Source organism: Phaseolus vulgaris, chromosome 11, assembly GCF_051622355.1.
Source record: "Phaseolus vulgaris cultivar YP4 chromosome 11, ASM5162235v1, whole genome shotgun sequence".
In the NCBI taxonomy this organism is placed as follows: domain Eukaryota; kingdom Viridiplantae; phylum Streptophyta; class Magnoliopsida; order Fabales; family Fabaceae; genus Phaseolus; species Phaseolus vulgaris.
Genome location: NC_143508.1, coordinates 7,240,320 through 7,252,600, shown reverse-complemented (window position 1 = coordinate 7,252,600; position 12,281 = coordinate 7,240,320). Strand labels below are relative to the sequence as shown.

Here is a 12,281-nt window from a genome sequence, read left to right as displayed (position 1 = left end):
AATTATAAATAATAAAAATTGTAAAAAAATGATGTAAAAATAATCTAAATTCAGAAATAATTTTTTTAAAATTTTCTGAAGAAATAAATAAAAATAAATTTAATACTAATTATATCAACTCATTTAAAAAATATTTCTTCAAATAAAAAAATATAAACTTTAAAAAAAATAGAAGTACTAAATTTTTTAAATAATAATTTAATTATTTAAAGAATCTAAAATTATAATTATATAATAAGATATTTTTGCTTAGCATCACAAATTTCGTTTATATAATAAAATATTAAAACTTATACAGTTATATTCTTTTATGTCATCTAATTTTATAGTTAGTTTACCAAATATTTCTAATATAATAGATTAGCTTATCAACCGTAAACTTCTAAATTTTGAATTTATTACTTAGAAATTAACTTATCAAGTACAATTAGTTTATCAGCTAGTTTTATCCTCACACGCATTTATAATAATAAGTTTCTGTCTTGTAGATATACTTCGTTAAATATGTTGATTTAATATAAAATTTAAGACTGTTAATATTAAATAATATCATTATAAGAATAAAAATATTATTTTCTAGCTTCTAAAAAGTTAGAAGTGTAAAAAGAATATAATTAAAATTACAATTTTATAAAACTTTGTATTGTAACAAAATAAAAGTTTGTAAGAAAGTCTTAAAAATACGATAATTATGCAGTGAAATAAGACTCCATAATATAGCATTTTCATGAGAGATGATTTAACAAAAGTATATAATAATACTATAGATAAAAAACAATTTTAAATTTTAGAGGAATTAAAATTAAAGAATATATTTACAATAACTAGTACGAAGAAAAATCATTTGTGAATAACTAAAACATATTTAATGCTTTGCTTTATTCATAATTTTCTACCATTATATGTTTTGAGTAAAAATGCATTACATTAATTTTATTTAAATTAAATGTTCATTGTGAACAGAGAAAGGATATGTTTATAAGAACATTTCTAAAAGAACTTCAAAAAATAAAACTATTTTTAAACGAGTTTCTTAATATTATGTACTAAAAAAATAACTTCTTTATAAATTAACTTTGTGAATAAATAATAGATAAAAAACTATCTGATAGAATTTTTATGAATGATCTCGGGTATAAGTTACCTTTAGTTTAAGAAAAAAAAAAGTTAATTTCTATTATTATTCTTATTAAATTATCTTATAAACTCTTATGAAGAATTTCGTCCAAACATGTTTTAAAAGAAGATTTTTTTCACAACTTTAATCTTAAAGATTAACTTATAAATTAACTCATATGTAAAAGTTATTTCATAGTTAGTTAGGTTGGATATGGTTAATATAGTCTCATCATATTGCTTGAAAGTCAAGGTTAAGGATAAAACCGTGACGAAATATTGACCTCCAAAACAGATAATACTTCAGATGTGGTACTTGAGACCCTCACTTAGGAGTCGAGATTAAGGAGATTTTTTAAGGACAAAACCGTGACAGAACACCGACCTAAAAAATGACGGTAATTAATCCTAATGTTGTTATATTTGGATTTGAGGTTGGAACAATTTCAAATAATTTTTCTTCATCTTTTTATTTTTTAACTTGTTCATAAATTAAATTTTACTTATTGAGGTTGTAACAATTTTAAATAATTTTTCTTCATTTTTTATTTTTAACTTGTTCATAAATTAAATTTTACTTATAAAGAAGTGAAATTAATTTTTCTCTTCCTATATTTCCCTTATACTAAGTTTTTTTTTTTTTAAATTATGAACGATAGTATACATCATCCTATCTAATGTGGGAATTCAATTATGATTTTTACTTCTTCAATCTCAATTTTTTCATTGCTCTCCTCATAGTAGAATAACAAAATTATTATTTTAAAATCTTTGCACTCTCTACAATAATTAATTTTTTTTTATAGATTACACGTTCTAGAATTTTTTTGAAAAAATATTTTAAAATATGTTCTCAAGTTTTTATTTTAAAATATATAATTTGAAGTTGAATTTTAACTATTTTAAATTGATTTTTTGGGTATACTTAATAATAAACTTAATTAAGTTCTAAGCGTATCATAATTTTGATTGTTTTTAATTAAGTTTTATTTTTATTTTTTTGGTTCTATTGAATATTACAAAATTTATATTCTTCAATTGAGTATCTATCATTTAAACATTTGGTTAATCGAATTACGTACACATAGTTTCTCTGTCAAGAATAACTTTATTCGTCATAGAACACATTATATATTTACCTACATTTGTAGGTCTTTGAGGAGATCCTACATTAGCCCCAAACGTTGTCTCTAACTAGAAAAATAAATGTTAGAACTTGAGAAGCTTATTGACCAATTGATCCTTAAAACTCACTAGGATAAGTGGTATTATTAAACCAAACAAAATAACAAGCAATAAAACCAAAATGAGATAAAACACCTAAACTATAAGATAAATAAGCTTCTCCATATCATACAACTGCACGCCAAATCCATGCAAAGGGTTTGGTAAATATGTCAGATTCTACCGAATATACAAATCTAACCCAACCATACATACCCTCCAATTATATCTTCCAAATCGTTCAAACTAACAATCCATCATTCATCTCCGAAAGGCAATTTTAATAAATATTCAAATAGAATAATTGGACTAAGGGTCATATATATATATCCAAAATAAAGAGTCTTGATACTATATCAATCTTGTTATTTGTTTCCACATGTTAAAAAAATATGATGTTTTAAGATTAATAAAAAAAAATGATATAACTGTTAATCTAAAACAACAAATGACTTTGTATTTTTTTAATTGAAAACATGTTAAATAATAAAGTTGTCATGTTCCCAATAACTTTCACATTATTATTATCTATAACAATCAAGGAATCGTTACGGTCATAAACATTAATGTTAGTGACAATGAAAATCTCTTATTATCCATTTTTTTTAATAAACATAATAAAAATTTATTGTCATTCTATATTAATTATACCATCTTATTTTTCTTAATGTGTAAAGACAAGTAAACAAAATGATGTAATGTCACCAAATCAACCGAAAAATTAGAAGACATTGAGTCATCTTGAAAAATATAAATTTTTTGAATAAAAGGAAATTAATAGAAACTTAATTAAAAATACCTAAATTTATATAATGAATTTTTGAAATAATTTTAAATCTATTTTAGAATTCTTGTTCAAAATGATTAAAGAAATATAAAATCTAAAACTTTTCGAAAAGCCCTTGTTTGATCCAATAAAGAGGGCCACCACTTTCATTCATTCAAAACTTAGAAGGCAGATTCTCCCTGCACCATATCATTTTGGATTGCACCCAATATACACAAAAAAAGACTAAAATATCCTTAATGAAATGAAAATTAGGGTTTAGATAATATGTGCACTCAACCCACACCCAACTCACCCAGCAGCCTTGCATCCTTTATTTTTATTCTTGCCGTCACTGTGGCTGCCGGAACTCGAAGCAACATTGAGACACTGCGACGACAGAAAATGAAGCCACCGGAGAAGGAGATGAAGTCACCGGAAAAGGATTGAAGCCACCGACGAAGCTACCGGAGAAGGAGACAAATCGCAGAAGGTGAGTTTTGAGGTTGTCAGTGAGTTCTGCACTTTTATCTTGAAAGTGTAAAAAGAGAAGAATGTCACAACGATAATCTTTAGGAATGTCAATTGATGTCGTCGCGGTGCCTCTGCTGTTTTCGAGTTCCGTTGATGTAACAATCACGACAAGAACAAGAATGGAGGTGCTTGGGTTGCTCTGTGTTTAAGTTTCCAAGCTTCTGTGCGCTGCCTCACATTGACCACCGAAAAATTAAGGGTGCAAGGCTGCTGGGTGGGTTGGGTGTGGGTTGAGTGCACATTTTACCTAAATCCTAATTTTCATTTCATTAAGGATATTTCTATATTGGGTGTAGTCCAAAATGATATGGTATGATATGGTGTAGGGAGAATCTGCTAACTTGGAATTGTGAAAGAGGATGTTATGGGCCTCCATATCTTGTATCTTTGATGGATTCGTTTGTATCATTATGACATGAAATGGAAGAACATTCCACGATTATTTGACAAAAGTATTTTGAGAACAACATCATTCTGAATTGTTTCAAAAATTTAATTTTAATAATGGTAAATCTTATAATGGGTATTATGATGTTGAATCTGAAATAGTGAAAAATCAATTCTGAATTATGTGTTTTAAAATATTATGTATAAAATTATCCTTTTTAAATATATTTTTCTGAAAACATTCTAAAGTGTGTATTTTGAAAGCTTTTTAATACATTTTTTAAAAAGTGTCAAGATTTAAAAAAATATTTTTTGTCATTCCATTACAATAGTATGTAAAAATAACATAGGGGTGAAAACAACAAAAACCTTCGACTCTTCAAGCATAAGACATGTGCATTTCAACTAAACATGTTATATTGCACTTCCAAAAATGTTGCATAACATTCATACTTCATTATTTATCTTATGGACATCAATGTTCTAAAGTTTCATATTAGACTAATCTTACTCAAAGAAATAAATAAATTTTGGTTAAAAATTATTTTCACCAAAAATCAGATTTTGATAATATTAGATCATTTCAATAATTTTTTACTCAAATTTTCTCTCTTAAACCAAGTCCATAAATTGCTTTTACTCGTGCAATCAAATCCTTGAATAAGTTTTTTAATATAAAAACTATAAAATCCTCTTATATTTTCATATTTTGCTTTCCAGGAACAATCTCCATTAAAATATTTAAATCTCATCCACTCTAAATTCATCGATCAAAACATTATATTTTACTTCAAATAGAAAAATTTCTAAATTTCTACTATTCAACAATATTTCTACTATTTGAAGTGATGCCAATTTAATTTTATTCTTTGTATGTGTAACAAATAGTAAAATAATTCCTAACTATTATCGTTTGATAGGTAAACTAATTTATTGCCAAATTAATCCTTAAAGTTATATTTTGATGATACAATGGTCTATTGTGTTGTTTCAAGAATTAAATTAATATTTCACATATTTAAGGACTAAATTGGATTTTTTTTAATTGTTCAAATTTTGCTCAAACTTGCTTTAAGTGTTCAATTCTGAAATCTTTATTTTGTGCTAAAAAAATGAAAATTTAGAACGAACTACCGGAGACAATTAAATAACTGTTATTCTAAATCTAAAGTAGAAATTAAAGTACAAAAGTTTTCATTTAACTTTAGATTAAAGAATAACAATTATTTTAATTCAATAATTTTTTTAAACTCAACCATTAAACTTGAGCAAAAAAAATCAGATGAAATTCTCAGACTAGTTATAAAGGAAATTAAGCAACCATATTAATGTTATCAGATTCTGCTTTTCTGCTTCACATTTGATTAACAGAAAGATGCAACCAAGTAGTCATTTTCAGTGTAAAATAGCTGACACGATTTCTTATTTTTCTAAAACAAGTGTGCTAGCAGATAAAGTAGATAATACAATTCAGTGTCAGCTTGAATAGAATAAAGCAAGCTTTGTACACGAAAAATTCAATAAAAGAATAAAGCAAGCTTCTTTATCTTGGTGATAGATTATGGCAAACATACTTGGTCAAAAAAAGAACATTGTACACACTACGTGTCATAACAACTTTTGCAGTGATCTTGCCATATATACATATCATTGGATAGAAGGTCAATCAATACCTAACTGAATAAAGAGTAGAGATTTCCATCTTCACAAGAAATGTGTTAATTATTCTTGCAACATAACATGCAATTTGCTAGAATGTACTGTTGAAGACACTTCAAGTGTTTCTTCCAAAAGCAGCATGGAATAGTGTAGATGTGGAAGATGTGCTCTAGTCCTAGAGTAGAAGGTAATAAAGCTTCATCTACATCAATACATTTGGTGTTTGGTATTGCCCATCAATGATCAAACCACCAAGATAAACTAACAAGACTTTCTCACCACTCTGACCAAAAACAAATCATTCTCTCACCCAGGGCTACAAAAAAGAAGGCCAGACGCCTTCTGGTTTTAATGTGCTGAAAATTGTACTTCCCATTATAAATAAATAAACAGAAATTCCACAGCATGAGAAACTACATCTAAGTCACTTTTGCTTGCTGCCATAAGCTGTACAATGAAGTTTGGTGAAGATGTAAAAAGGTAATAAAGTCTAATTCCCTATACACAATAAGTACTTCCAAATCAATAATGAAAAGCAATCAGCTGCATCCTCCAGTGTTAAGAGAAGCCAAACAAACACATCAATTCAACTCTGATTTGAGTTCTGTTCATTTTGCACCACAGCTTGACTGTGGTTTGGAGGACCTGAACCTGAATCTGAATGAGGAGTGTTTGAAGATCGTGGATTTTGTCCTGTTTGTGGGATCAATTGAGGGCCGTGTCGCTGCTCTGATAAAGCTTGCAATCTTCCTCTCCATCTATAAAACTCCACAAGAATAGAACTCCCACTCATCACCACACCAAAACCAGCAAATGTAGCCAGAAGGATAGACAAAACGGCTTGCACATGAACCTGAAGGGGACAAAAGACATTAAGAGAGTCAGAAAGAATGCTTGGCCTTCTGCATGTAGGAGTCTCGTACACAATTTCATGCATCTATATAACCAGCCAATAATGCTATGCTATACAAGCAAAATGTTGTGACTGGACTTTGGAATCAGGATATGCATAAACCAACTTAGATGGAATCAGATTGGATATCTATTGTTCCATTACGTTCCCCAAGAATCATGTTCTATGAAAATTTGGAGAGGGCATAGTTTCATCCGTACCACTTCGGATACTGTCGTTTTTCTTTTAGAGATAGAAACCTATTATTCTATTCTATTCATTTGATAATTTATGTTTCACTAAATATTGCCAAACTTGGTTTCAAATGAAAAATCCAGGCAACAAGAGTTTGGTTCAGACAAAAAATTCATTACCATGGAGTAAAAAATATGCGCAAAGAGAACCACCAGAGCAAACTGGACAGAAGCATAAATCCAGATGAACCTGCTTTTTACTGGAGACCAAAGTTTAAAAAAAAAATGTTAGGACGCATAGATCAGCTAACCAATCTGGCAGAAAAGAATAAAACTAGCATCATGAATAAAAAAAACGTACAAAAATTACTTGTTGAGAATAAAAGAATCATTCAGTGTCATAATAGTAGAAATTGCCACATCATATTTTATACCATCCAGACCTCAATAAAGAATGCTAATCAATGAAATATACTTGCAGTTGCCAGGATCTCAGTCTATTACAACAAACAAATGGCTTTGACTAGTCCACCATTACAGATCTATAAAGGATGAAGCCTCTAGTGCCACTCTGACTCTAATGTATCGGTACTATCAATAATTTAATGAAATTTTATAAAATTCCCCCAATTAACAGTTTCATTAACACAGAAGAAGGATATGTTAGATAAAAGTCATTTAAATTACTGGCAATAGGTGCATGAAAGTTTCAATGGACACTCGATGAGTTATTGAGAAAAGTATATTTACAATATTTACCAATGTTCAAACCTACCCATGGTTGATGATGTCATGGAGGAAAGTAGACCCAGTACACAGGAAAATGGAAGTGATATGGCAATTGCACCAGTGCCCATTTTTCCAACCTGCAGAGAGTTGAATAACTGAGCCGATACAAAATTGAAAACTTCATAATTCTGAGAGGACTGATGTTCTTACCAATAGCTGCTCAAGAAAGCAGAAATACGCAAGCATGCTGACAATGACAAGAACTGGGACTTCCTGCCATACCCTATTAAAATGAGCAGGCAAATTAAAGGTGTGACTATAATAATTAATAATCCACAGCGAAAGAATTTATAAATAAAGATATAACAAAAACACACTATTCCACTAGTAGTAGCTGCAGAACTTCAAGAAAAACTACTGGCTTTATAAGTATCACAAATGGTCTGTATCACAAACTATGTTTGAATCACAAACTATGTTTGAATCATGACGTAGCATGTGACTCCATTGCTTCAATTTCTAAGGCATGACAGTAAACTAGTTGGTCTGTATCTTAGATGGTATGATAAGTTGATAACCATTATTAGATGCATGAAGCAGTGGAGACGACGAAAATTTTGAGTTGAATAACAACAAACAAGTGGCAGGAAGGTGATTCAAAATCATTAAAGTGTGAATCTGCTGACCACAATAGTTAGTTAGCAAAGTTATCTAGAGAGTAAGAGATAGTGGGTTATAGATAATAGGAAGGGGGAAATAGGGAGGTGACTTGTCATTTGAGAGGAAATTAGACCTTTGAGCACTGGGAGGTACAAAACCCTCAAAGATCTTCATGGTGTGTGTTTTCTGTTCCACAAATTGGTGAGTTCGTCCAGATATTTTGTAATAAGATACCAGGTTTCTATCAAGGTCTATTAAGATTATATGATATCCAGTAGTTCCTTATTGAAGCATAGTCATAATTCATTCACCAGAAAGATCCTTATCAAACAAAAGTGAATATACATGCCTGTATCCGGTGGCATCTTCCAGCTGAGACCTACTTGCACCATTATTCCGATTTCGAACACTTTGGATCCGTAATAGAGTGACAGGTAGGTTCCGAACTTCCTCCTTGCACACATCACAGGTCTTGTTACCCTTTATACTAAACCATTTAATAGCACATTCTTGGTGAGCCAGAGCAAGTTCACCTTTGCAGCTGCATTCCAACTTGAAGGTCTCACCTCCTTCACACAGATCAACCAGACAGATTCTACACACAGCCTCTTCTTCGGCTATATCTTCACCATTAGCATCTTGATTTTCTGCACCATGAACGTATTGATGGATTACTAACTTCATGCAAGATATGAAGATGTAGGTGTTCTAAAATTACAAATTAAACTAAAATGTCTCCAGAGAAAGTGAGAATTTTTTTTAAAAAAAATCTGAGACTGGGAGAGTGTATTTCGTTCCGCTTTAAGGAAACAGTCCTACAAATAATCTGCTAACATTTTTGCCTAATTGCCAATGCTAAAATTGTTTGGAAAATCATAAATAAATCAATCCAGAGAATTCAAAGTTGACAAATAAAATTCTACTATTTTCCATGAGTGCAAAAGCAAATGTTTATAAATGAGATACCAGTATCATTTGTTGAAGTGTCTACCAATTCATCTATTTCCTTTACTCGAGGAGTAGAAGGAACAATGCGAAAAAATGAATCCATCCTCCTTAAGCTTTTATCTTTGTTGTTGGCAGGTACTGAAAGAGAGCGAGCTATCTTCCTCTGGGCTTCTTTTTTCTGCGAAAAAGAACTAATAGGTTAAAAAAAAGGTTATTAAAACGACTTATGATTTATCAACAACGACTACCAGATATAACTACAGAAAAATGGAACTTAAAAGCATTAAATCTCACATTTAGAGGACCACCAACACTTCCACCATGAGAAGATTCGTTGTTTGATTGTCTAATTTCATCTAGTGGTAATGATGACGTTCTCTTAATCCTAGGAGTAAATATCTTAGTAAGAGACAATGATCTTGCAATTGAAGGCTTTTCTACAATGCCTGAAGAGGAAAGTTCTGGAGCTGCAGTATTTGCCTTTTCAACATCTGCTGCTGGTGTTCGATACCTGAAGCTCAGTTTTGGAAGCAGGCTTCTTATGGCTGATTTTCCTCTTGATGTTGAAGGCCCAGGAGAGTTATGTGTTGGAGGATCAACAGAGCGAGAACTCACAAGAAAATTCACTCTCTTTGGAGTAGGAGTGGGATTAGAATTTGGTGTTGGTGGCATTTTGATTGCAACAAAATCTTGAGAACTCTCTTCTGTTCGTGAGGGTATTTCCAGAAGAAGATTCTGTCGCTTCCGAGGAGGAACATGTGAGGTTTCTTCAGTTATCCCCATTGGATCATCAACCTACAAATAAATATGGAATTGATAAAATAAGTGCTGTGGCTTTGAGATACATGTAAAATGTATCTAAGTATCTAAGTAGTCAATGAATCCTTTTTCCCAGTCATAGCTTGAAAGCCATCAAACTACAACAGAATTAGACTATATGAAACAGGGATACTGAGATTATCTTCTTTCTTAGAAAGCACATTCTTTCTCCTTCCAGCCTCTCTTCATTAACTCACCTCCTCACTTGTAAGTACAATGTCGTAGTTTTGAAACATGGAATTTTGATATAAATAAAAAAACAGTGCATAAAATATGTTCTGATATATTAAAGATTTGTATCAAATGAATTATAAAAAAGAATCAATCAAATACACAGTTTAGATAGCACTACAGAACATGCATATAACAAACTAGAAGTTAGAAAAATATTTAAATGAATTCATCTCATAAATCTTTTATTATAATTGTGATGAAAATATAACTAGCACTCAAACTGCTTCTCTTTAGCAACAAGAAGTAGGAAAGTGTATTTCAGATGATAAACTGTTATGCAGTGATTGAAAGTCGAAATCCTCCTATAAAACTTCTCTATAATGTTTCAGGAGAGAAAAGTGAAATCGATTTCTCTGTAAGATAAAATTATCTTATACACAAGTTACTTTATAGAAATTCTCTCGTATCACTTCTCTAAATCTCTATTTTTATAACTTGTGCATGAGCCAATATTAACTTATGAAGAGTCTATTTCATTTTTTCTCTCTCCTATAAATCCTTGTGGAGAAGTTCGTCCAAAGACTCTAAATCAACAAAAGAGTAGCCAAGATTTCCAAGAGAAAGGTATCATATAAAGTCCTCCTACAGTGAAATTCAACTCTTATTCATATCTTATTTGCAATAAAATTCTGTTCCAGGGAAGATAAAAAGAGGAGACCATATCCAAACCAAAGCGCATAGGAAATTCTGAGCAAATTATTTAGTGATACATATTCATGGGGTGAACTAAATAATAGATGCTTTGCACATCAGATTCAAGTTTCTAACAGACTGGTTCCTATGGGTGTCTGGATGCAAACTACATATGACATATTCAACTGCATAATTCAAAGTACGTGGAGGTAAGAACAACAGTAGCTGGACGCCACACGCAAAAGAAATCAGAACAAACACGCTAACAATTAAAAGGAATAAGATTCACGCCAAGAAACAAGACATTGCAGGAATAAATCCCACGTTTATGAAAAATATTCAGACAAATCAAGCTCTAAGTATTATAAAATATATGCATATGATATAGTAGTCCAAAAAATGACCCAATTATTGAAATAGAAAAATAAAATATAAAAAAAACAAACTTGGTCATTCGTAATGATTATTTCCCGTGTTCGTAGCATATCAACAACCAAACAAAACCAAAACTAAAAGAAGGGGCGACAAAGTGATATTATTAAGAAAGAGAAGAAAACGAAAAAAAAAAACATATTCTAGTGTTTAAATTGGTGACTAGTCCCTGAAAAAAACCAGACCCTATGCCCCAGATTGAAGCTAAAGAAGATGCAAAACGAATAACGAAAAGTGATACCTTTTGAACTGGAAGAGAAACTGTTCGTCTGCAAGAACCTGCATCATGTTCCTCATTCACAGGCTTTTCCTCTGCACTCATTTTTCTGTAGCAAAAGAATTGAAACCCAGAAATTGGAAATAGAAGAGCAAGCCAAATTGCAAAAAAAGATCAGTTCTTGGAGTCACCAATTATTCCCATACCACTTATTGCTGGGTGCATGGAAGAGATGAGTGATGGCAAAGACAACATAAATAAATACATGGGTTAACAAAAAAAGAGGAAGTGAGTGTAATTAAGCAGAAAGACCCAGCTTTGACATTTATGACACACTGGGTGGGGTACCTTTCCCTGTGATCTGCTGCCACTCACACACACTTCATAAATTATTCTCACCACTGTTAAAATATGCACAGAATGTTGATATTAAAAAAAGAAAAATATCATATTATAATAAAATGAGATTAATTTACGTAATCAAAGAAGTTTAGTGTATTATACGTCCATTTATTTGCAAAAACAAGTTTCAGTTCCCCACAAGACAGGAACTTTAAATAGTAGATGAGTGGTGAGAAAGTTAGGAGAAGAAAACAAATACTCCCAACTTCCCATGATCAATGACATTCAATGTCTTTTAAACTCACCTTAACTTCAAAACAAAAATTAAAGGATGCATTTATTACTCCCCTCCTAAAATGCTTTGGTTTCCAATTTTTATTCCAAAATTTTTAATATTTTATCATTTCTAATTATTATTATTATTTCTTCACTTAAATATAATATTATTAAGTAAGGATATATATATATATATATATATTTCTTCTTTGAAATAAA

At 30.5% G+C, this 12,281-nt stretch overlaps 1 protein-coding gene across 3 annotated transcripts; it reads right to left on the bottom strand.

The window, feature by feature from the left end:
• Positions 1-6,032: 6,032 nt before the first annotated feature.
• Positions 6,033-11,974, bottom strand: LOC137819566 (uncharacterized). Of its 3 annotated transcripts, none has more exons than XM_068623461.2 (9): positions 11,651-11,974; positions 11,469-11,553; positions 9,404-9,904; positions 9,128-9,287; positions 8,511-8,808; positions 7,712-7,784; positions 7,548-7,638; positions 6,953-7,032; positions 6,033-6,539 (listed from the first exon to the last, which is right to left on the bottom strand). In XM_068623461.2, exons 2-9 carry the CDS (start codon positions 11,547-11,549, stop codon positions 6,273-6,275), a joined length of 1,551 nt encoding a protein of 516 aa, XP_068479562.1. In that variant the 5' UTR covers positions 11,550-11,553; positions 11,651-11,974; the 3' UTR covers positions 6,033-6,272. The 3 variants fall into 3 exon arrangements, with proteins under 3 accessions (XP_068479562.1, XP_068479570.1, XP_068479554.1); XM_068623469.2 differs by having other exon boundaries at positions 11,793-11,968; XM_068623453.2 differs by having other exon boundaries at positions 11,469-11,738.
• Positions 11,975-12,281: the final 307 nt, after the last annotated feature.